This window comes from Phoenix dactylifera, unplaced genomic scaffold, assembly GCF_009389715.1.
Source record: "Phoenix dactylifera cultivar Barhee BC4 unplaced genomic scaffold, palm_55x_up_171113_PBpolish2nd_filt_p 000701F, whole genome shotgun sequence".
Lineage (NCBI taxonomy): Eukaryota > Viridiplantae > Streptophyta > Magnoliopsida > Arecales > Arecaceae > Phoenix > Phoenix dactylifera.
The window spans coordinates 93,119-119,842 of NW_024068083.1; the positions used below are offsets into that span (position 1 = coordinate 93,119).

At 38.3% G+C, this 26,724-nt stretch overlaps 1 protein-coding gene across 2 annotated transcripts in view; it reads left to right on the forward strand.

Annotated features, from left to right (window-relative positions):
- The window catches only part of LOC103719383 (tripeptidyl-peptidase 2), an 88,637-nt gene that overhangs the window by 32,313 nt on the left and 29,600 nt on the right, over positions 1 to 26,724 (forward strand). For both annotated transcript variants that reach the window (XM_039120067.1, XM_039120068.1), the window contains exons 16-22: positions 6,591 to 6,745; positions 11,256 to 11,434; positions 12,572 to 12,684; positions 12,776 to 12,946; positions 17,765 to 17,893; positions 18,044 to 18,144; positions 18,235 to 18,352. In XM_039120067.1, coding sequence (XP_038975995.1) covers positions 6,591 to 6,745; positions 11,256 to 11,434; positions 12,572 to 12,684; positions 12,776 to 12,946; positions 17,765 to 17,893; positions 18,044 to 18,144; positions 18,235 to 18,352 — 966 coding nt within the window. The remainder of the gene's footprint in view (positions 1 to 6,590; positions 6,746 to 11,255; positions 11,435 to 12,571; positions 12,685 to 12,775; positions 12,947 to 17,764; positions 17,894 to 18,043; positions 18,145 to 18,234; positions 18,353 to 26,724) is intronic.

Sequence of the window (26,724 nt, forward strand, 5' to 3'; positions counted from 1 at the left end):
ATAGAGTATAGGCCATTGTTTTTAATAACTTGGAAAACATCTTCTCACTGATCTCCTCAATGCAATCCCCCTTACGATCTATAATCTAATTGGAGCCATGAACCTATTAGACGTATCGACTGATTTTATGAAGAAAGCGCCTCAGGAAATTGATGGTGCTTCTCCTAGTTAGCCCAAACCAGCCATCGCATTAGTTTATCCCCATACAGATCTTGTATCCTATTCCGTTATAGTTACATGTCATTGCTCCCCTCTTTCCAAGGTCAGCCGAACCAGTACTTGAACCGGTACTGGGACCCGTGCTGGTAGCTATCAGTTCGCTAGGGGTGAATTGGGTGGCTCACCCCGGTTTAATAGGCCATGATTCAATCTTTTTAAAAAGGTGGGGGCCCAAATTGGTTCAAATCTGTGTGAATCGGTTCGCTTTGGTTCTGCTCCGAACCATTCGGTTTAGGGCGGTTCGAAACAGTTCGGGGCGGTTGGAGGGGATTTTGAAATAGGGCCGAACTGACCCGGTTCCCCACTAGTTCGATTTGATTCAGGGTGAATCGAGCGGTTTGGCCTAGTTTGACATACCTTGCATTCTTCTATGATACCATCCAATAAAGGGTTCCTTTTGCTTCTTCTTGTTGAGCTCCATCCGAACACAAGATCTATGTTCCCTACAATTTCAACAAATGCTTAGTTGGTTAGTCTATGATAAGTTGTATCTAAATTGATTTATCTTGTATTTTTAAATTTGATAAGATTTTTTTTACAAAACTAAATAGGTAAGAAGGCACATATCTGCCACTTTCACGCCTTTAAATTATTTAATCTTATTTTAACTTTTCCACTTCTAATCAATTATTTAATTAATATAATTAATATGATTAATTCGGACAATTATCGACATTCTTGGTAACAACCGACAATTAGCTTTGAATTCTCTATACTTATTCCACATTTTTAATATTTAATCTAATTTTTATTTTTAAATATTTTTTTAAAATTAAATGAAATATTACAGAACTTCCAAAAATTAGATTTGCTTGGAGGATTTTTGTAATACTATGTATGTTTTTCCTATTATGAATAAAGTCTATTTGGCTGGGTTACTATTAATTTATATCAATTTTAGGCATAGGTTCAGGTACTCTTGAACTTGCCTGAAATTAATTTAGATCTAGCTACTGTTTAGTATCATGTGTGCACTAATAGTGCAAACAGGCTACAAATTCTTCCTTCCCTAAATTATTTTTGTATTATTTCTAATAATCAATTTATTTCAATAATAAGTATTTTTTGAAAATAAAATACATATTCAGCAAATAAATAATATTGTGTTGTATGTTGATTGCCACCTAGCAACCAATTTGAATTTGACACTAAATGAGATTTTTAGGGCATGATTTGCCTTTATGCTAATAATTTTTGGACATGTAAATAGTAAAATAGAAAAGAGAGAGTGGATGACCTTATTGGATGCATGATGTTACATTGGAAAGGAGACCGGATCTGCGGACCTCCTCTCTTTTACTTCCATCCTTTCTCTTCTCTCCCTCTCTTTCATCTCGTTCTTTCTTTTCCTCTCTCCCATATCTAAACCAATGGAGACAAAAGAGGGCAAGGAGACATACGAGAGCCCTCAAGCTCTCTTTTATTATGAGCATGACCTAGCCATCTCGGTTAGTTCTAGGTGACCCAGCTAGTGAATTTTTCTATCCTGACCTAGCCATCCCGGTTAGTTCTGGGTGACTCGGCTAGTGAATTGTTCTATCCACACCATTATCAAGTAGGATGGTTAGGAACTTGAGATGTCTCACTTCATGAGGGAACTGGTGCAGGGTGCATCTTAAGTATATTCTTTCATTGGAGACATGACTTATGAGGATGTGGTGAGACCCAAATCCTTGGCTAGCCTTTTTTCGATTTCAATTTTGTATGACACCACAATGAACTCCACTCAAAAGTCCATAGGCTTTTTATAACTCTCAATTCCCTTGTCACTTGGACTCGATTGTTCAAATTTGGATCTTTCTCCTAGCCGAAAGAAAGTGGTTTCAAATAAGTCCATAATCAGTATATGCTGTTAAGCATTTTCTAGTTACTCCAGGCAAATAGGAATAACCAATCTTCTTGCCGGTGCCTTTATTAGCAAGTTTCCTTTGAAAAACTAGTGAAATGGCTGCTAGAAGAAAGCTTTGACGCAAGAAGAGATGTTAATACCTACTTATGGTAAAATAGAGGACCATCAATAAGTTTTAAGCTAAAGAAAGGAAAATGACATTAGTCCATCTCTATGAAGTTTTGCCAAGTGAGTCATCTTAATGAAAGTTGCTCTTAGGTTTACTATCTCTTCAATTTGAGTACAAGTTTAGTCTCTTCTCACTTTAGAACAACAATAAGAAGCCTCTCAAAGTTAGCCTGGTATCTTTGAGACAGGTAGCTGCCATCTCATGCGACCTAGCAAGCTTAGAGAACTGGCCAGAAAGGAGAGGGAGGTCATCAACCAAATTGCCAGTCAATATAAAACACTCAAAATGGCTAGTTGAAAGATATTATTTGGATTTCTTGATCCTATATAAGTATTCAAGATCCACCTAACGAATAATCAATGTGGGACTAAACACACGCCCGCACGAGTCATCACATACTTCTTTTAAGTTCTGGCGTCCTCACCAGGCTAAGGATCCAAATTTATTCAAATACGATCACAAATACCACGATAGCTCATGGTCAGCTCAAATATTCCTATGCTGCAATGTTCCCAAGTCCATATAGGTTATGGGCTGGGTCCGCTCTGATACCATTTGTAACAATCCAGGACCTCACACAAATTGCTATCCAGAAGGTATTATTTGGATTTCTTGATCCTATATAAGTACCCAAGATCTATCCAACAAATAACCGATGTTGGATTAAACACACGGCCGCATGGGTTATCACATAATAAAATAGCACACCCCACATCTGGGACATAACACAACCATGCTATCGAGAGGTACAACCCACGATAACACGAAGCCAAATATTTTATTTAGAAAATCAATTATGCATTAAATGAAATCAATATTGGTTCAGAGCGTCTAAATCCAGACATAAATACCAAATCCATAATCTTCAATATTCAGAAAATTTATAGTCAATTTAAAATACTAAATTTTTTTTACAAAATTGTCAAGCTTGCTAGCGCGAACTTTAAGCCTGGACGATCCTTCATTCTTATCGACTCTATTCTTCTGGAGAGAGAAAAAAATAAGAATATAGATACATAAGTGACACAACTTTGTAAGTAAATTTTTCACTATCTTACTGGATCAAGCATAAGTTTTTACATGCATCAATAAATCATTTAGAGAAGATAACTACAATTAGAAAAAAGAACATTTCATAATAGCAGTATAATCATAAATTAATCATGCAAATTATATAAATATGGTTTCAATGCATAAACAAAATCATAAATCATGCTAATTTTATAAAGTCATAAATTATTTGTCATTTTGCCATATCAAAATTTATAATATTTCTCTTGGACTAAATGCTATGGTCACCTTATACCCGTGATAGGGTTGTAATCAATATCATGCTAACTACTATAACTTGCTGGCTGGGCCGTATGCCAAGCTACTATAATCCGCTGGCGAGGGTTGTATGCCAAGCTACTATTATCCGTTGGCGAGGGCCGTATGCCAAGCTACTATTATTCGTTGGTGAGGGCCGTATGCCAAGCTACTATAACTCGCTGGTGAGGACCGTACATATATATCTGAAAGTCGATAGTCATTTCTTAAACAAATTTTTTTGTCATTTTTCTTTAAATCATATTGTCTTTCATCATACAGGAATAAATTGCTAAAAGACTATAAAGAGTTTGTAGTCCATAATTAAACTTTTAATAGTAGAATAATCATAAAATTATCAAAATACAAATTTTATTAATATGGAGTTCATAGTTCATAAACAAATCATTAATATTAAAATATTCATGGAACTATTATTTTGCAATAAATCATGATTTTCATAATATCGTATGTTTGATCCTTGATTTCAAGAAAATATGATATCATAAACATTTAATACTATTTTCATATTTTCATAATACTTGAAAATAAGTAGAAATTTGAAAACTAATAAGTAGTGTTAGGGTTACTTACCTCTTCTATCTTATACTTTCAAACTTCCCTAAGCGAATTTGCTAACCTATTTAAAAGTATTAAGAGTAAGATTAATTCCCATTCGATAACTTTAATAGTATTGAAATAACAAGACAAAGAAAACGGTTGGCTGGATGATGGTGGCCTGGTTAAGTCCAGTCTAAACAACTCGATCAATGAATCATAGGATACGGACTCCATTATGGCCAAGGCCATTTGATAGGGTTCATCAATATTGGGTTTCAAAGGCACTTAACAGGGCTGGAGTGATCGGTCTGGCAGGCTGTCCGGGCACCAGGACAGATCAGGGCCCTTTGCAGGGGTCAACTCGAGTTCATAGGATAGGGAGATAGGACTCAGTTCATGAATCTATGAGTCTTTTTAGGGAAGGAAATAGGAAGATGAGAGAGAAGGAAGAGAACGAAAATAAGAGAGAAACAAGAGAGGGATAGCTCTCTCTCTCCTCTTCTTCTATTCTGTTCTGTTCTCGTCTTTCTTTCTTGGTAAACAAGGAAGGGAGGCGGGCTGGTGGCTGCCGTGGTCGTGGTCCGGCGAGGCAGCAACCGACGGGGGTGGCGACAATGGAGAGTAGCCTACGGCGGCGGCCGACCAGCAGAATTCAATCCAAAAACAGGATCAAGAAGGGGGTTTATTGGCTCGATCATTTTCGGATCCCTGCTCGCTTATCGGCGGCTAGGGGTTTGGCTCTGGCTCGGGGCTGAGGCCCTCGACAATGAACGCCAGCGGTGATGGTAGTTAGAAAGAAGGGAGAAGGGGCAAAACATGGGATCCTTATATCGGTCGATTTTCGGCCGATTTCGCGGCCGACAGTCGTGTTCCGAGTCATGGGAAGTAGAACAAGGAAAGGGGAAGAGGGTCAGAGCATTACCTTGGCTCTTACGGCGTCATCGGCCCTAATTTCTGGCGAGCACAGTCACGGGCAACCGTGAACTCAACGGAAAAAAAAGAAAGAAGGAAGCTTTGTAATCGCCGGTAGAGGTCCATAGGGGGGTGAGGTTCGTTTAAATAGGCATGGGTGCTAGGCATGGTATGCCGTACCGGTCGGTACGGATCGGTACCGAGCGTACCGTACCCGTACCGATGGGTACCGGTATCGGTACGCCAATATCGGTACGCCTGGCATACCGCATACCATACTGTACCGACACTCGGTACGCCTATACTAGTGCGGCACCGGTACGGGGTTCGGTACCGGTACGGCGAACCTTGATGCTAGGGTTTCCTTGCCTTCGATGCAGTCGAAGAGGAGCCAGAGTCGGTCTTCTCTTCCGACTCAAAGAGGGGAACTTAGTTCCCTTCTTTTTTTTTTGTGTTTGGGCCTATTTCAGTGATGGGCCGGGCCAAAGGGCTGGGTCTTACAATCTTTGCAAATCTTGGTAGTCTTTCCATCTGATAGCTTCGATGCCTATGCTATGTTAGAGATAATTGCGAGGTTATGCCAACTAAAAATGATATTTAGAAGTTTTTGAAACCACGCTGGGATTGGATTTTGGTTTATATCCCATTAACCAAACAAGGTGCTCATCATAGAGGTCTTGCCTAAATGCTTAACCTAATCTAAATAGCTGGCTCTATTATGTTGTCCCCTTTTCAAAAGAAATTTCTTTTTAGTCCATCTAATTCAAGAATTGTATTCTCTGGCGTCATAAGGATCTTGCTAGGCATATCTAGATTGCTGGGCAATCACAACGTAAAAGAACAATCTTTCCTTCAAAAGAAAACAAGGGTCTTTTTCTTCTATTCAATCTTTCATCAATCTTCTTTGTTATAACTTTCCTATCTTCAGCTTTCAGAATACGAGTAAGAGGAACTTCCTTGTGTCTCATTATTGGAACATTTCACTTCTGTTCAACAATTCTGCTGAAGCTTTTGGTTTATCCAAGTTCTTACCTGGATAGATAAAAAGAGACTCTTAAATTATTTTTTTCTATGAATTCCATGCTTCAAGTTAAATTGGCTTTTATATGTATGCTCTTCAAGGTCTGTATCTTTCTTTTCTTGAGGAACTTAATATGGTAGTGCATCATAGTTCATAGTATAATTTAAAAGTTGCAAGTATTCTTGTCAATGATATATCAAGCTGTTGGAACATGTTTATGTTGCTTGTTTTCAGATGTCTCTACGTTACTTTCTCTTTCCTCTTTCTTTTTTCTTATAATACCAAACAAATGGAGCTGGGTATCTGATAGGCTTAAGATGGTCATATTAGCTCTTAGAATATTGGGAACAATTAGTAACCTGCCCCTTGGATCTTTATTACTTGAGACAATATGGTATTATAAAAAATCAATAAATTCATGAACTCCAGCTGAAACACTATTTTGAGCATTTGAGGATAGGCTAGTACTTGTAACATGTACTTTCTGTCACGTATTTCTATTGTTATTGTATTTATGTTCGGAAAAAATCATAGGCTCTTGTTTCTTTCAGTGGACTGTTCAAGTTGACCCAAAGTTCCATGATGATGCTAATAACTTGGAGCAATTGGTTCCATTTGAGGCGTGTATACAATTGCATTCAAGTGAGAAATTTGTTGTTCGAGCTCCTGAATATCTCTTGCTGACACATAATGGGCGCAGTTTCAAGTTAGTATGCTTTGTTTTATTTTATTCTTGTATGTCATAATTACATAGAATTCATATGAATAGAAGGTTATTGGTGGTGGCAATAAACCTTAACTTGCATAATGCATAATTATATTTATGTCCATGAAAGAGTGCTCACCTTTGTTCCATATGTGCTCATCTATCTTCATGTATATTGGCCTTTGTCAATGTTCATCTTTTTGATATAGATTTATACAAGATAATAAATAGCTTTATGGGTCGTACCAAGGTCTGCTGAATCAGTCGGAACCGACCACTTCAGCCTGTACTGTACCGGTACCGGCCTCCACCGGTACGATACAGCGGTGGAATTCGGTTCGGAACCGAACGGTTTCTTGCCTGTACCCGTGCAGTTCGCACCGGTACAAGCCTGGTACCGATCGAACCGCACCAGTTCGGGCTTGTACTCGCGGGGAAGAAGAGGAGAAGAGAGGGGAAGAAGACCTCTCGCGCTACTGGGCCTCTTTCTTCCTCCCGAGCACCTCGCGGGGAAGAAGAGCTCCTTTGCTCGCAGGAGAAGGGGAAAGAGAGGAGAAGAGAGGAGAGAGGGAAGAAGAGAGGAGGAGCTCGGGAAAGAAAAGAAAAAAGAGAGAGAGAGAGGCCGCGGGGACACGGGCGCGAGTGGGGAAACACGTCCCCAACTCGTGCCCGCACGCGTTCCATGTGGTGGGGATCACGGTCGACGCGCGGGGAACTGCGCACGCGCGATTCCCCGCGCGGGCTCGTTGTGCGGGGCAGCGATCCCACGCGCTGCCCCGCGTGGCCGGCTTTAATGCGGCAGAGTGGCTTTAATGCGTTTTTTTTTCAGAGCTGGTTCGGTATCGGTTCTGAACCAGTATCGAACCGGTACCGGTCTTCACCGGTACGTCGGTTCGGTTGGTTCGTCTAACCTTGGGTCATACCATACTTCTTTAAATGTTGTACCTGACCATAATGAATAACCTATATTTCAACTCTAGGTGGTCAAGAACTCTTCATGATTAATCTTTCTTTTCTGTAAGGATTCAAGAGTCTATTTGTGACAAACTGGAACTTCTGCCATGCCACGAGTGTGACTAAAATCTCGATCAATCAATGACGGGATTTGTTTTGATTAAGTTTTGTGGAAGCACATACATACCAATTTAAACCTTGAGACATGTAATTATGAAATAAATGGCCATTTTGTTATACAGAGCAAACTAAAAATTTCGTCCAATTTAAATTTACACATAATCTTGGAACCAAATGAGGATTTAGTTCAGTCCATTGTCTTATAATACACATAATAGTTCAAGTTAGAGGCAAATATTACATCCCTCTGTAGGTACATTGCAAACCCTCTCCTTTGCTAGTACAGTCACTTATATAGCTGCAAGCCTTAAGATACAAAAAAGGATGTGACTCCTTCTGTGGTTGTTGCTTCCCTATGTGCACCAACAACACTTTAAGATGCTAGTAGCCTAATGCCGGTTAGCCTTTTGTCCTGAAATATCATAATTAAATGATGAGCTACACAGCTTAGCAAATACCTAGACATAGTGAACAATATATTTTGAAAAAACTAGAATGATCGGAAAAATAAAGGCACATACTTATTAAAATTCAAATAGTTAGTAAATAATATCTTATAATACATATCCAATAAGTAAACTTACTAACGTAACTTCATTTTTGAAGCACTGAAATGCTTTTGAAAACAATTGGGATCATCAAGATACATTTCTTTTTGTGCGAAATTATTGAAAACACTTGTTTAGGGAAACACTGAAATACACTTAGGAATACTTGAATTACACCAAGGTACAATTAGAAACACTTGAATACACTGAAACTTTTGAAACACTTATCATGATCATCTGAATACCAACTGGTTAATTACCAGCTATTATACCTGCTGGTCACGGGTTCATTGAAACCGTCATATCCGCTGATCAGGGGTTAACTGATCAATGGAACCGTTGCCTAAGTGTTCACTGATACCAGCTATTGTACCTGTTGGTCAACTCACTGCATGATGTCTCTGCTAAGAACATGAAGGCCAACAACTTATCCTTTCCTAACCAGGATCGCTGCATCATATCTCTACTAAGAGCATGAAAGCCAACAACTTACCCCCTGCCATTCAAGGTCACTTATCATAATATGACTGCTGAGAAGTTTTCGTTTCAATTCATGACAAATGAAACTTTTCACTTTTAGGAAAAATAATTATTAATTAACATTTCGAACGACTACTATCAAAAGAAATCTCTTTGATATATTGACATAAATTTAGATCATGATTACTGAACACTGATAAATTTGGATGTCAAATAGTCATTCAATGCACATATTTTTTAAAATTCATTTTCCATAAAACATCAGAGAAAAATTCAGAAAATTATGAAAAGTTTGATCATATACATATAACAAAGTTGTATAACCTATAAAAACACTCATGTTACAAAGCACAATGCTGAAATTAAAATTAATAAGCTGCCTCAGTGCTAGTTAGAAAATGGGAATAGAAACTTCTGAATCACCATCAATTCAATGCAATCATTTATAGAAAAAGGATGTTGATTATATAATGATATTTACCCACCCTAGATGATTTACAAAGATTCACAAATCACAACACACCCTCCTTTCTTCTAGCTTGTCCCTATTCCTCACTCTCTCTTTACTTCACTAGATGCTTTCTATGGTGGCTGTCATTTCTATAGCTGCAAAACTGTAGAAATAGGGCAGCACCCTCCTATTTATAAATGTTCCTAAGCACAAGCTGTCAACTAGCCTAAAATAGTAGCTCGATGTCAAGCTAAGGTTTAGCATGATGGCTGCCCTCCAAGCTTGAGGTGGCTATTTTTATTAAGGACAAGCATGAGGTGTCAATCCAATACTTAGCATGAGTTTGCATCAAGTAGGAGGTGAGTGTTTAGTGGATAACCATGAGTTTACAAATGCGAGGTGGCATTAAGTAGGTGGTACCTGCTTACTAGAGAAAGCACTAGGTGGCAGCTATTAAAAAGTATGAGGTGGCTCAAATCAAGGAGGCAGGACATCCCACAGGACACCAGGATGCTATATGATTCCATGTATTAGGATAGAACCGTCTCGGCATTGTCCCAGCATCTCAATCGGCATGTCTTGGGACATCCCCTATCCCAAGTGTCGGGACGGGGTGGGACGACAGCGTGTCTCGCTCCATACGAAAACCAGGATAGCCCGGTCTCATGGGATTTAAAACCTTGGCTCACATTATGGGAATGTTTACAATCCAGTCCTTAACTCTTCAAACTTGTTTTAAAGATCTTATTGGCAGTTCTATTTTAGTCCTCAACATTTACAATATCCTTCTAAGGTAAATTATATAAATCACTTCACTTCTAAATAGGCTACACTACATACAATTGGTAAAAGTTATCATTTATCTAACTTAACTATATCAATAGTCAAAATCATGTTACAATTTTGGGTTATTACACCATCGGAGTCGATAATGATAAAGTCTCATTATTCTATGTTGGAATATGAGTGAGAAATCAACATAACTCATAGCATGTAAATTTTTCACAATACTATCAACATATAAGCTTCCCATAGTACTGGAAATATGTGTTCAACCCTATCTATATGCTGTAAAAATATAAAAGTAATTACATGTGACTTTATAAGTTTTAGAATGAATGTGTAGGTTATTTTTGTGACTAATGTGTAAAATAGTTGTGTAATGTTAAATCTGTATGAGTTCAGACTCCATATTGCACATGTTAAACAGGAAGTAGGATGGATGTTTATAATGTTTTGTAATACTGTATTTATATGCATTAGTGTAAGCCATGTTTATTTATGTGTTTATGCACTATTATACAGTGTTCAATATTTGTTATGTTTAAAAAAGAATTGAACAAAGTAGGATATCTTAGCATTCTAGTTGCAAACATCTTACAGATGTGTACCTTTCTGCTCTAGTTCATGTCAAGTGTCGTCACAAGACACCTATTGCTCTGGTTTTTGATTTGCACAAAGGTGATACTTGCTAGGGATCTTGACTATTTTTTGGGAGGTCTCGAATCTAGCACACAGCGTGTATCACGAATCCTACTTTCAAGTGCCAATGAAGATATATCAACATTGCACTATCAAATAATTGACAAACTTATTTTGATTGGAATGCCTTTTTTTTGAATGCTTTTTTTTTGTTAACTAACTACTAGAATCCAAAAGCTTAAGCTTTTAAGGTAGGGGTCAACAATGTATATCAGGCCTTAGTACCCCCTCTCACAACCAGATGATTATATAACTTTGACCATGAAAGGGTGGTGATTTAGGATCTATAGATCCATCTGGAAATAGATGGGAGAAGGCTTAATGACAAGTCTTGACTAGTTGCTCCATTTCTATATCGAACTATTTAGTCTATTTTTGCATTCTATAAGCTTGGCAGTTGGCACAGTTGTTGATTTTAGTTTTCAGTGATGACAATGTTGTATTAATTAGCTGTTATATTCCTTGGTTTTTGCAGCATAGTTGTGGATCCCACAAATCTTGGCAATGGTCTACATTATCATGAAGTCTATGGCATAGACTGCAGAGCTCCATGGCGTGGTCCTCTTTTCCGAGTGCCAATTACAATTATAAAACCTTTTGCTTCAGCAGGGCAGCCTCCAGGAGTTTCATTTTCAAATGTTTCTTTTCAACCAGGTATCCTTCTAACTTGCTGATGCATTCTTAACTATAAATACATGCGATTTATGTCAAACTTACTCAAATTGATTTTAGCATATATTGCGTTTCATCTCATGATGTAGCCAGCTTCATAAGTCAATCAATGGATTAACAAAAATGAGTTTGATTTGTTAGTTTTGCTGTCATAAGCTTGCCATTTATGGCTAAGAGAAATTCTATTTTTTTCATACCATTGCCAACCTATAATAAATGAAGTGTGTTTTGAATTTGAGAAAAATATTACATGGAGAGGACAATAATAAGACATGATATCTTGTACAAAATTTAGATAGGATTTGCTGAGTGATTGTTTTCAAAGAAATTGTTTGGACATCATTTTGAAAGCTAGAGATGTTGCCATTTTCATTGGAAATATTGATGCGAGCCTTCCTACCAGAGGATCAGGTTCATCACATGTTTGAAGTCATGTTGATATTGACAACAAAAACAATGCATTCCTTATAGTGAATTTTGCAATTTTTTTTTTGACCAAGCGTCCGCTTATCTCAATAATTACATGACTATTTATAACCTTGGCAGTTCTTAGTGTAAACTTCTTGTTTTTTTTCTTTTTCTTCCTTTCCCATTTGTGGATATGATGACTATTGCATGTTATTCACCATGATTGCGGAAAACCTCATGCACCTAAGGTTATATTAATGTTTTGCCATGTGAATTCACCTCTTTCAAACTAATAACAGCTCTTTTATAGTCCTTTTTCATTAATAAATTGTATATTTTACTTGACTCACCCAAATAAAATTATATATTTTACTTGAAAATTTGTACTGAGATCAAAGGACGTAATATAAATCACATATATGCTTTTCTTTAAGGTAATAATGTCAATGATTTTCTATTCCCACCTTTTCATGTGGATATTTCAATTTTTGATCCTAGGCATCTAAACCTGTGTGGTTTTTCTTGAAACAATTTGTAGGCAATTTTTATAAATGACTCTCTCTTGCACCTATCAAATCTTACACAATCATTCTTTCTGTTTCTTTCATGTTAAAAAGCTTTGCCATATTAATTCTTGTCATGTTGCTTGTTTTTTTTTGTATATATTTATGTGTATGGCTCTGTATTTTGCTTGCTCTGTTTAATCAACAGGTCATATTGAAAGGAGGTTTATTGACGTCCCACTTGGTGCTACATGGGTGGAGGCAACAATGCGAACTTCAGGGTTTGATACCGCTCGGAAGTTTTTCATTGATACTGTTCAGGTACAGCACTTTAAAAGAATATTATGTCTATTTTAACGTGCAAGCTTTTCTTGGTAATTTAAGATGAAAACTTTAACGTTGTGGTTTACAGATCTGTCCATTGAAGCGGCCTATTAAGTGGGAGGCAGTTGTGACATTTTCATCTCCTTCACTTAAAAGTTTCACTTTTCCTGTTCAAGGTGGTTTGACTATGGAATTGGCTGTTGCCCAATTCTGGTCCAGTGGCATTGGTAGTAATGAATCTACTATTGTTGATTTTGAGGTATTTCCATTGATCACAATATTTTTTTTTTCTTTATAAATAGTCATTTTATACCATGTATAATTGTATATCTTGTTACAATTATAAATCACTTAAATTTTGAAGTTTTTTGAAGTCTATTATGTTGACTTGATAATTCTAAATTATCAAAATGCAAATTTCTATGGTTTGAGAGCTACAATGACCTGACTGAAAACTTGAACTTACTAAAATACCAAAATTTGACCATTCCAGTTGTTAAAAATAACATTATTTTTGAGCCATTGTTAAGCGATACCATTTGACCAAAAAGATCATAACTGAAATTGTATGATAAACCACAAATCTTAATTAAATTCCAGGTGCAGAACATTGGACATAGTGTTAAGATTGGTAAAAATATGAGGAACACTATACTGCTGCTGTCACTTAAATATTTCTATCCGAAAGCAACATCAAAATGCTGAGTCCTCTCTCTTTCAAAGGCTTGACTATATCCATCAGTAACCTTTAGGGAAAGATTACATGATAAATGAATTGCACTAAACAGCTTAGTAACTTATTTGAAGTGTCCTCTAAAAACAAATGACAATTAAGATGCAACATTTTATAAAATTCTCACCTGATAGCTCCAGCATAAGTTCCCGGAAAACATTGTATGTGAAATGCCAAAATCAAGATTCTAATAGGAAATGTGGCACTGTGAAATCAGAATCCATAACTCTAGAAAGTGTTCATAGTTCATATAAAATCGCAATATCTTGTATAAGTGTCCTCATTGCCGAATCCGGAGCTTGAAGCCTTCTCTGACCTCTCCTTGATGCCCTCCTCCGGATCAGGATGCGGCAGCATCCTGTCCATGTCCAATGACGACAATGATGCCCAGCCAGGTGAGTCCCCTCTCTCTCTTCCTCTCTCTCTCCCCCCTCGTCCTCTCCTTCATCTCCCCCCTCTCCCTGACCCGCCCTTTCTCTCGCTCTCTTCCTCAATCTCCTCCCTCTCCCCCTCACTCTCCTCGTTTATTAAGCTCCGGCATGGTAGGGTACGGTATGACTGGTCGCCGGCATGTACGAGCCCCGATACTAGGTCGGCAGACCTTAGTCATGACCCAATCCAGCTACTAGGTTTTAAGTGCATGACTATTCAAAATTTGTCAAAGCATGAGCAAGATTATAATTCATATTTATCAGTGCAGAATAATTTGCTATAACCATGTGATAAACAAGTTCTAATAATTATACCCATAAATCAGTAATGTATGAAATTTTAAACATAACAATTTATATCAATCCTATACTACTTTCTGAACAAAGATAAATAACATCATAATTGTTCCAGCTAAAGAAGGGTTTTCCTCCAACGTTCAAGTAATGATGAAATCCTCAAAGAAAACCACCAATTCCATGGAGCAATCTATATTTTCTATCTAAAAGAAGCAACTCTGACAAAAGCTCCCTTGCTAGCATAAATGCCATCTGTCCTCTTGATTTGCTATCTGTAATGGTAGAAATAGTCCAATAGGCTGCCCGATAAGCAGTAAACAGTATACAAGGAATGAAACAAACCATGGTATCGGTGGAAAATAATAATACAAAAAGAATTGTGTCAGTTTCTTTAAATATCTTTTACAATTAGAATAGTAAGCAATGTGCAGTAATCTATAGACAGTAAATAGTTTCCCATCTTCAATAATCAATATAAGTTGCAAATCTTATTTTTGAAATATTAGAATACCACAATATATAGTGAACATTGATAAACAAACATACAAGTTATTAAACTGTCAACATATTTACTACATTGTTTGATGAGTAAAGTGGCACACAGTAACAATATAGCTTATTAGTTCCACTTACTTGGAATTGAAGGCCTTGCTAGCTAGCACGCGAACATCCTCGGTCACAGGCCCCAAACATATTTTATTAATGGGGACATGACAATTCATTGGTACCAAATAGCAGCACAACATCTGGCTGACTGGGGCCACAGTTATCATGTCTCCACTGAGATCACGAAAGCCAATAACCTACCCCATGTTGGCTAGGGTCCACTTTTCATGATATGAGTGGCTAGGAGTCTCAAAAATACAATAGCAGTCAACAAAATACAGTTATCATATATTCTATGAAACTTTAGTGATTTAACAATAACTTTTATGAAATCATAACTGAAAGCAATGAGTTGCATTATCCTTATAAATATACATTCAAAAGCAGAATAATTTGATGTCCAAGAAAATTAGCAATTTCAAGGTTTTTGATAAACAAACAAAACAAAAAGATTGCAGATCCAGATTTCAAAGTCAAAAGTATTTGTGCAAGGACAGTGGAACCATCTTGAACCATTCGGTTTGGGGCGTACCGAGCTGTACCGGTGACAGACTGAGATGCTTATGGCAAGCAAAATGAGAAATCGATGATGGAGGGGGAGAGGGAGAAGGAAAGAGAGAAAAAAGGAGAGGGGAGAGGGAGGGAGAGGGGGAGGGAGGAAGAGAGAGGGAGGGTGGCAGATGGCTGGGGAGTTGCACGGAGGGTGGAGGAGGGGCTCCGCTGTCGGTTCTCCTGTTTCATTCGAAATAGGTGTCCTGGAGGGGCCCCTTTTGATTTTCAAAGATTTTAAGTGAAGTCGGCTAACTCCTTTTTAGAGGTAGAGCCCGTCCTTCGCCCCTTCGTGCGACTCCTCGGCCCTCCGCCGGCCTTGGTTGGACGTCCACTGCCCTCCTTCTCTCTCACTCCCTTCCGCTTCCTCTCCCACCCTCTCTCTCTCTTTTCCTCTCTCCCATTCTCCCTCTTCCCCACCCTCTCTATCATGTCGCGACACGCTTCACCGTCTTCTCCCTCTCTCTCCCTCCCTTATTCTCCCTCTCCCTCCCTCCCCACCTCTCTCTCTCTTCCTCTCTCATGTTCTTCCTCTCCCTCGCCCTTTCTACTATATTGGTATGGGTCCGACATGGTACGACACAGGGGCGTACCGAACCATGCTAGTAGACAACCAGTCTGGGCCCGGTTTTGGCACAATGATTCTTGCATTTGTGCATAACTACTTACTCTTCAATTTTGGCAGCAAATAGTCTCAAAGAAGTGCAATTTAATCTCAATCAACCTTAGAGTTCGTTTAAAATATATGCAATAAAATGATACAAATCTAGTTATGGACTCATAATACTGAACTTGTCAAATTTCTAAAATATCAGTCTAATACCCTAGCTCCCATGGAAGACTTTCTAACATTCAAAAGCATCTCTACCGGAGTCAGAATCGAGTGGTACAAGTCCGGTACCGGTGCGAATCGGACCGGTTGCATCGGTACACGTGCGGGGCAGTGCTCCTGCATGCGATTCCCCATGTTGGGCAGCACGCCCGTGGATGCGAGCTAGGAACCGCGCCTGCGCGGGCACGAGCTGGGCAGTGCGCCCGCGTGGGCGCGAGCTGGGAAACTGTGCCCGCGCGGGGTATTTAATTAATGCCACTCTGTGGCATTTAATGTGATGTGTGTGCGTCCACACGTGCTACACACTTCCGCGGGCTTTTTTCCATGCACGCGCTGCGCTCTGTTGGCCGGTTCGGTACCGGTTCAAACCGAAACCGTACCGGTCTGCTAGGCGACCGGTATGCTTACCGGTACCGGTATAGCGTACCTTGGTCATGACTATTATGGAAAGTTGTAATCCCTTTTGGCTAGAAGATAAATCCAGCTTGAATTTTGGGGCTTGGACCTCACTAGTATAAATAGCTTGATTGTAATCAATTTGTCAAATTAATGAAAGAAAAGTGGGACGAGAACCCTAGTGCAGATTCTCTTCTTTTCTATTATTCTCTATGTGAAGTCCAAGTTGAGTGGATCAAAGGAGTTGCTTCCTTCTTTCTTTGATTAGATCAAGTTGGTTTTGTTGGTTACCACATCCTTCTAACACACTAAAGATCTCTAGCGGGAGAGCAGGTTGTTCGGAGGTCATCGTAGGGCACTCACCAATGTTTAAGTGGTGATGGCAAGTTAACTGGTATAGTCATCGAGGGGCTATGAATAAATTCGCTTATTCATTGTCTAGGCCTCTGCGTCAGACCAAATTTTGTGTCAAAATTCAAATCCTAGATTAATCAAAACAAGGGTCAAATGAAGTATACGGGGCATTGTTATCCTTAAGAGTATAGATCTTATTCTCTTCATGTTTAACACCTACAAGAGTATAATTGATTCTCATTTTTCTCCAGATTTTAAGATTTATAAGCGAATACTACAACCATCGAATTCTAGATCCAAATTGACTTTCTGTGAGGTTGTAACAAATTCTACAATACAATATGCTAACTGTTGTCTTTTAAGGACATTATCATCATATTTCATTATGCTAAGAGATATGATTCAAGACTAATGAACCTAAGATGCCACAATAAAAAATTTAGAAGTTGGTACGATAACCCGCTAACCATTTTTCTCACTTTTTATCTCGGTGCGCCTCAGTATGAGTCAGTACATCTCAGTATTGGTTGGTACACACCTCAGACCAAAGTCTGTGGAATCGTCTCGAACCGCCCGGTACTGAAATATGCCTCATTTTAGATAGATTTTTGTTTTTTGCTAATGTATTTCTTGATTCTTTTAGTATGTCTCTCTACATTTTGTTAGATACACATGCCCTTCTAAATTGAACCAACAAACCTTTGAATGGCCAAATGGAGCACAATGCTTGTTTTTCCAGCAGTCTTGAGTTATAAAATTACTCTTTATTATACTGTATGTACTGTAATGGAAATTAGCTATATAAAAATAAAAAATAAGAGTATTCAATTTGGTATGTCTTATTTTAAATTTCTTTCTTCTTCCTTGATTTTTTTTTAGATTGTGTTTCATGGAATCAACATCAATCAAGAGGCAGTGGTACTTGATGGAAGTGAGGCACCTATGCGAATAGTTGCTAAATCTCTATTAGCATCTGAGAAACTTGTCCCAGCTGCTACTTTAAACAAGGTAAAGTATTGTACACATTAGAAAAGTTTGTGTAGGTCTTGTTAGAAATCTGGTATGTGGGGTGCAAGCATAAGAATTGCCATACAGAATTCTTCCAAGAAGTTACATGGTTTATGTTCTACTACTTCTAACAACAATGTCATTTTGCAGTTGAAGATACCATATCGGCCTGTGGAGTCTAATTTGATTACTCTTCCTACAAACCGTGACAAGTTACCATCTGGCAAGCAGATTATTGTGCTGACACTGACGTGGGTTCCCATTTGTTCTTTTCTAATTGTACACTTGTTTAGTAACTATACATATGTCTAAATCCTTTCTTTTCTGCTTGATGCCTCCAGTTACAAGTTCAAATTGGAAGAAGGAGCTGAAATAAAGCCCCGTATACCACTTCTAAATAATCGGATATATGACAATAAGATTGAATCCCAATTTTATACAATCTCAGATTCTAATAAGGTTGTTTTCTTTCCTATTTTCTTAAACTTATAATTCTAGAATGCATTTCCATTAAGTTTTCTTGTTTTTCGTAGTCATGTTGCTTTGGCTTTTGTATGTACTTATCCTTTTATTGTAACATAATTATCCGAGTCACTTTCAAACTATAAATTTCATTCTATATATACATGGTGAGTACATTCTTTTAAATTTTTGATTGCCGCTCTTTTTGTTGTTCATTCCCTATTTCAACTATATCTCGGAAAAAACAAATCTTATTTAGCAAGAATGTTAATTTAGGAATCAATTTAGTTGTCTCATTCTAACTTCTACTTGAGGTTTCATGACATGTTTTCTTTAATGCATCATAAGCTTGATTCAGATGAGTTCACCATTCCAACAAAACTTTGGTCTATCGAGAAACCCAAGGTCCGCCGTACCGGTCCGGATCGGCGTACCGGTGGCCGGCCGGACCGGTACGGTACCGGTCCGGACCACTTTCTTTCCCATCAAAAAAAAAACCACAGCGAGGCGCTGTGGTTCCCCCCCCAAAAAAAAACACCGTACCGGTACGAACCGGCCGGTTCGCACCGGTACGAGGCCGGTACCAAGCGGTACCGGCCGGTACGGTCTCCGTACCGGCCGGTTCACAGAAGAAAACCGGAAATACCGGTTTTCATTAGTGTCCGGTACCGGTCAGGGACCGGACCGGTACGTACCGGCCCGTACCGGCCGGTACGGGCCGGTACGGCATTCCTTGGAGAAACCTATCTTTTCTATGTTCCTTGATATTTCTTTTCATGTGATTTGCCTTATCAAATGAGTTATCTTTTTTTTGAGAACAAAAGGGTGTTTGGCAAGGCCCGTCTTTGTTTCTTGTAATGTGATAGTTCTATGCTCAGTATTTTTATGTCTAGTGTACACACTTCCAGCTTTATTAGAATTTCATTGTTAACTTAAATGACTCAATAAACAATACTCAACATGCTTAGTTAGCCACATTTTATATTCTACAATGCTATGTAGGATTTAAAATAATATTTTAATTTATGAGACCGATTATAATTGTAGCAAGTACATCATAATATCAAACTTTAAAAAGGAAAAGAAAAAAAGGAAAAGTGCCTTTGCTCGTGTGTTATAATATAAATGGGCATATGCCTTTTTTCTATCCCATGACAGGCATTGTCATGGCATGACATGGAAATAATGTGCTGACCCTTGATAGACATCAATTGTTGGTGATAAATTCCTAGATCATACAACAAACTTATTTCCTTCATGGCTCCTCTAGTTTATAAGGCCATCATAAAGCTTTTCTAAGATTTATAAATCCTATTGAAGGTGGTCCCTTGAGACATTAGTCCTCAAGCTTTGAGTCTCCATCAATCTAAATTCTTTTTAGAAATGGGTAATTGCTTATTAATTCTAAATATTTTTTCCTTATTTCCAAAACGTTAGCTTTTCATTCTTTCCCACATGAACAAGTGGTAATTATAATTAGGGATTTAAATTTTGGTTTGTGCTAGTCTGTCTTGGTCATCCTGGATGAACCAGTGAGATGTTGGGTCCTGGGAAGGGTTTGGGACCCCAATACATGAAAACTGGATCATTTTGATTGGTATGAGTAGTACGCATTAAGATGGTGATTGAGAAGGACATGTACCCTTCAGTAACAAATAGGATCTGTCCAAAGAGGTGCCTGACCTCTTTGCTTTTGCTATTTCCTTTTGCATGTGAGAGGTGGAAAGAGAGAAGGGATAGAGGGCTCTGATTCAACTTCTATTGCTCAAATTGTATCCTTATTGATTTAGCACCATTAACCTATTCGCTAGTTCAGAAAACTGCATTTAATCTTAAATTATCACTATATAAACCATAATAACCCTTTAATCAACCACCAACTCAATGTTTGATCGATACTGGGCATGAGATAGGGATTTGAAACCTTGATCAAAATTATTTATCATATATTCATTCGTATTCATTTAAAACCACGAGAATTTAACTACTTGCATTTGAATAAATTTTAAACTACTATGATATTTGCTTCAATAATGTAAAAGCTGGGTTTTATTTGAGATCTGCCAACCCATGTTAGCTAGATTTGATATAACCCATTTATATGTTATGATTGGGTTAAGTTAGGTGAGAAACTTAACTTTAAAACCCATGTCTTACTAGATCTTGTGATTCTAGATAGGACCTATTTTGAGTTTGGTTTGAGGTTAGGGGGTCATGTTAGGGTTAAAGTTCCATAGCTAATTACACTCATATTCAAGGTCTGCAGTCTCGGTACCCAATACTGTACTAGCGTCTTCTAGTTTGCTATAGTACGAGTAGGTACGATATGGTACACCTCGTACCAAGATACCTTCTGATCTTTTTTTCACTTCTTATCATGCTACCGCTCGAAACCGGGTAGTACGGTTCAGTATGAGTTAGTAAGATACAGTGTGGTTCCGCTCAGTACAGGTTTGTATAGGGCTATATTGACCCAAATAGTATCTTCGTGTCAGTTCTAACTCGATACGATATAGAACCAGGTGGTTCGGGGCAGTATGACAAACATTGCTCATATTGTTGTCTATATATATTCTAATAAGTGGGAAATATATTATGAAACAGTTGAACATAATAGCATTCTATATATAGTCACAGCTTAACTATTTTCAAATAACAAAACCTTATAAATCATTTTTGGTTTGCTGTATATAATATCTAAATTATTTTTCCTAGATACATTCAAACTATTGGTTTTCATGTAAAACAAAAACTTTTCTTATTTGTTAAAGCCTCTAAAATTATTATGCACTACAAAGCAAGGTTTACCCTGTGCTAGGCTGCTTTATCATTGGCATGGTACTCGTCATGCCATTTTGTGCTAGTTCTTGGCATGTACAAGCATTCGTAAATATCATGTTGTGCTAAGCATTGGCATGTTACCATGATACATGCTGGTTTTGTATTGGCTCATTATGTGTCAAGTAGCATAGTCGGCACTTGGATCCATGCTAAAAAGCTAAAAGAACTAAATCATGGTTTACCAAAGAAACTGAATTACTTCTATTTCTTATGTTGTTGAGTTGGGTTGGATGTTTAGATGTTGATCAACTCGAATGTAAGATGTCCTGTTGGCTGTTTTTTTTTTAATTTTCTATATGGTTATGGTTTGGTTTATTTAATTTGTCCTCCAGGTTGGATTTCAAGGATCACCAACCGATTTCTAAACCTAATTTGCTTTGTGGTAACAAGTGCATCTTTAATTTTCTTGCTGCGTATCTTATTTATAAGGTTGTATATATAATAATTTTTTTTTTCACTTTTAAGTAAGGTTCGCCGAATCGGTACCAAGACCCGTACCGTTCGGCGTCCGGTACGGGTCGGTACCGATTCGAACCTAGTTGGATGGAACCATCCTGTTCCGTGGTTTCGTCCGATTCTGGCCGGTTCTGGCCAGAGCCAATCAGGTTCCGGCCCCTAGGGGGCTGGAACCGTGTTCTGCTGCCGAACCGACCTGGTTGGAGACCGGTTCGGCTTGGTTCGGCTTTCTTTTTTTTTTTAATATGTTTAGCTTGCATATTTCTTGTATGGAATACTGGGAAGCTTTGTAGGAATTCATAGGTTGATTCTAGAAGGAACTTTGATCCTTCATCATTTCCTTTGTAATAGTCCACATAATTTAGGAGTTCTTCAAGGAACGGAAGGGTGCCAAACAATTCAAAAGGAAATTCAAGATTAGAATAAAGAGATTGAGAGTTGTAATGTTGTAGAAAAGTATTGTATCCACTAATTAGGATTCTAGTCAGACATATACACATAGATATGTTATTACCTCTCAAATAACATGCTCATGATCTACTTGTTTTTGTTGTGGTCTATAACTTTATATACATTAAGTTAAAACTATTTACATAAAATGTATGCAAAAAGTGTTACTATATGAATTTGTTTCTTAAAGTTTTAATTACGGCCCAAAGTTACGTTAAAATGAGGATTCAGGTTTTTGGCTTGCATGTACCATGTCAAAACAGCACCTCTACACTGGGCACTAGTTGGCATAATACTTGATTAATCCTTGTTTTTTTTAATGATTTAATATTTTAGGTTTTTTTTTTTTTTGTTGTGGCACTACTCAACAACATGATGTAGTGCTGATAATGGGCATAGGCTAGGCCTAGGCCAACTGGGCTATGTCAATGTAGGGTTTGGGAGGCCTATTAAAGGGTGGTGGTCTTTCTTGGACTTAAAACTTTTATGCTTTTACTTTCTCCAAGCTTGATTTAGGCAAGGTCAAGCTCAGCGCTCGCCCATCCCATGTCCCATCAACCCTAGCAATGTTTCTACTAAATCATTGAATTTTTTTTTGACCGAGCCTTTTCCACCCCCTTCAATCTCTTCCAAGGTTTCAGGCATTGATGATCTTGATCTCTCTCTGGTTTTACCATTCCATAAATAAAATGGTTTGCAGGACACTGGTTATTTCATGAGCCGGGATGTTTAGCTTGTCCCGCATGGAACCAGTCTGGACAAGTCATTAGTAAGGCTGGTTTTGTCAGTACTAGTGGGGAGGGTCAAGCGTTCTTTTCTCCTTGCTTCTTTCATGTGTGTGCCTTGGGGTGAAATAGAGAAAGTGAGAGGAGAAAGAATGGAAGGAGAGAAGCTCAACACAGATCTGGCCTCAACACTGGAGACCTCGTGTATCCAATAAAGCTTCACTTCCTTTCTTCCTGCAATTAATTTGTCAAAAAATAAAATATGGCCTCATGCCAAGAACAAAAAAAAAAAAATTCGTTATTGTACTAGGATTGGGCTGTCCTAGAGTCCTGATGATAGTTCTTAGTACCTTACTATTCTAGGACCAAATGGGTGCAGGGTTGACACTGGTATTTAAACCCTTGTTCGTTTTTCTTTTCTTCTCCTTATTCATAGCTGACATCATCACCCATCGCCATGGTTTGCCATGGTTGTTTATCACCACTACCTTCGGGCTCCACCATCATTCATCATTTGCCTCTCTTCTTGTCCGCCACAATAGAAGTCATCACTGTTTGGTGTTTGCTGCCATTTTTAATCACCATGTTCTCTGCTTTTGAAGAGATGGAAGGATGACATGGTGACTTGAGGTACAAGAGAGAGGACTTGGTGTAGGTGGTGGTAAGTACTGGAGTAGAGGACTTGGTGAGCAGTAGCGAGTGGTGGAGGAGATTTGGTGCAGACGTGGGTTGTGGCGAGCAGTAGAGTAGAGGATGCATGAGTGGCAGGGGGGAGGATATATGAGATCATTAAGGGCTGGATTGATTGGAATCAAGGCACAATCTTGGTTAGCATTTGATGTGGTCATTTTGGACTTTTTTCCTTTTCCCCCTAAATTGGTTGAAAGGAAATGAATGTATTTTCATTTTGCATTTGGGCCTTGGTTTGTTTGTGGGTTGGGCTGGACCTAGTTATTTTTGGGCTGGCTTTATGCCCTATGGGATGACAAGTGATTGATATGCCCGTTGGTACCAACTTTTAAAATGTTGCTATGAACTTTGAAATCAAAAACAAGGTTTTGAAATCTAGTTTAATTACTTTTGTTGGTCACTGGTTGGCATGGTTTGTGCTGTGGCACATGCATATTTTGACACATGACACATGTTGGCAAGCATCTAACACGTTCGGCATGAGTGGCATAGAGTGACAACAGTCAGCATGCTTATGACATCCATCATTCTGTGCTGGCCAGCATCTTAATCCTTGGCTAGTATATTTAATCTACTGCAAACCTCATTCAAAAAATATGCAGATGATTTGGTTAGCTAGCGAAGCATGTAATTTGATCTCTTACTCTACATGACTTTCAAGAAAGTGGGGTTAACTTGAAATGTTGTTTCAGGTTGTTCATCGACAGTAAACCCATTATTTTTCATGATAGTGGAAGTTTTCAGTTTTTTCCATATAATTGTTGTTGAAAGTAGATTCAGTAACTTATGGGATCACATAACTAATTAGTTTTGGAAACAACACGGTAAGGAATGGTATAAATCATAACCGAACAGGTGCCATCCCAAGTCATATGGTCTTGATTAATCCTTGTTTGATTATTAGGTATCATATTGAGCAACCTGTACGTTATATGTGTTGTAGGTTGTAGCACAATAGGCATTCGATTACTACATGTTTTGTTGTTCACGTTGATCTTCATGCTCCCTCTTGTTTCAATGGTTTGAGATTTAAAAGGATATTATAGTTATACCAATTTTCTGTTAAAGAATATGTACCAGGGATCAAGGTTTGCTGACTCATCATGGGACTGCATACCATAGGAAACGAGTACGACATGATACTGGTATAGTACCAAACTGCACTGGTACACAAAAAAATATTTTTTGATTTTTGTTTTCAAGGTTTTATGCTTCCTTTATTCAATTTTGAGCATGATTTTGCCGAATCGGTCGGTACTGGTGCATGCATACCGACCGTATCGGTACCAAATTAGTATGTGGTACGCGGGGCATACCAAATATCGGTACATCAGATTAGCCTACGTACCAGGCATACTGAGTGTCGGCATACCGCATCAGTTCCCTTATCGAGCGTACTGATATAATAATAGAATGGTATTGATATGGGGTTCGGTACCGTGAGGGCAAACCTTTTTGAGTGAAAAATAGGTTTTGTGAGTTCGTTTTTGATGTTTAAAAGTAAATGTATTTTGAACTTTTATGTTACATGCCTTTCCTCATTTATTTTTCAGCCCATATTGAGCACTGGTAGCCTAACTAATTGTAGGAATTACTTTAAAACGGGGCTTTTACTTGAAAAGCAATTAATGTGCTGGAAATTAATCCAATTGTTGTCAAAAAAAAAGAAAGCAAATAGCATGCTAGACCCGGAGCATGATATTAATTCTTGGAATGTAGCATCTTGTTTATTTTTTAAATTTATTTTTTATCTAAAAATATTCTTAATAAAATAAAATAAATATAAAAGTTAAAAAATTATTCCATTGAGTAGATATGACTAAGATTTATGACATAATTCATGAAATCATTCTTGAATACAAAATTTTGGCATTATTTTCTTATATATATTTTTATTTTTTTTCAATTTCTCTCCAATTGTGGAATGTAACAAAGTAAAGAAAATGGAAGAGAGAAATACCCGAATTGGAGTAACAACTCAACCTTTTTGTCTCTCGCTCTATTTCTCCTCTCTTACCTTGAATGGAGGGAGAAAATGGTGTTGGATTCCTTTCTCCCTCAATTGTTGAGGTTCTAAACTGGTACGTGGCTCTTAAAAAGCCAAACTGCTCAAAAGTGATCTGTTTAGCTTGTTAAGGACAGGTTTGCACCAGTCCAAGCAAAATCTAGTACTAAAACCATGAACCATCTCTATTTTGTGGTTGGTATGGTACCATATCGACTGAACTGGTAGTTCTCTATAGTATTGCATTCCTTACTAGGGCTTGCATGAAGCAACAATGACAAATATTATTTCATATGTTATAGTTACACTAAAGTAATTTAGTTATTCTATTCTATGGAGTTTAGCTGGGTTTTGTATGAAACTATGAATTATCAGTGTTTTTAAAATTGACTTAGACCCATGTTTTGTTGTGCCGGCACCAGGCTCCGGACCGGTTGCTCGACGGCATGGATCGATACGGGTTTGCGTTGTGCTCTGTTGGGCCTGTACCGACATAGTAGAAGAGACGAAGGAGAGGAAAAACGAGAGAGGAAAAGAGAGAAGGGGGAGGCTGGCGGAGAGCCGCTGTGCGGAGGTGGAGGCCGGGGAGCCGCCGTGGGCTGCTGCGGAAGAAGAGCTCTGCTCTGGTTCTCTGTTTGGCCGAAGGGGGGCTTTTTATTTTTTAGGTTTTTACGTGAAAGTCGGCAAACCCATTGCCGACTTCACTTAATTTTTTTTAAATAAAAAAAATAAGTGAAGTCGGCAATGGGTTTGCCGACTTTCACTTAAAAACTCCAAAAATAAAAGGGGCCCCTTTCAGTCCATTGTTTCATTCACTTTCACTTAAAAACTCCAAAAATATAAGGGGCTCCTCCGGCTACTCTTTTGTGGCTCTGTCCTCCGTGCGGCGGCTCCCCGACCTCCACCGGCCGGCCTCGACCTTCCTCTCTTCCTCTCCCTCTCCCTCCCTCCCCTGCTCTCCCTCTTTTTCTCTTCTTCCTTCTTCTTCTCCGCCTCCGTCTTCGGTTTCGTTTTCATCGCCGGAACCATTCCAGTCCACGGCCGATACGGCTCGAGATGCCCCAAACCAGGCGGTTCAGGACGGTTTTGCCGACCATGCTTAGACCTATATCATACCATATGTATTTAAAATCGTTCTTTACTAGTTCTACAAGTATATTCCTTTTGTATATAGTTGAAAGAGGAGCTACTTTATTTGTTGT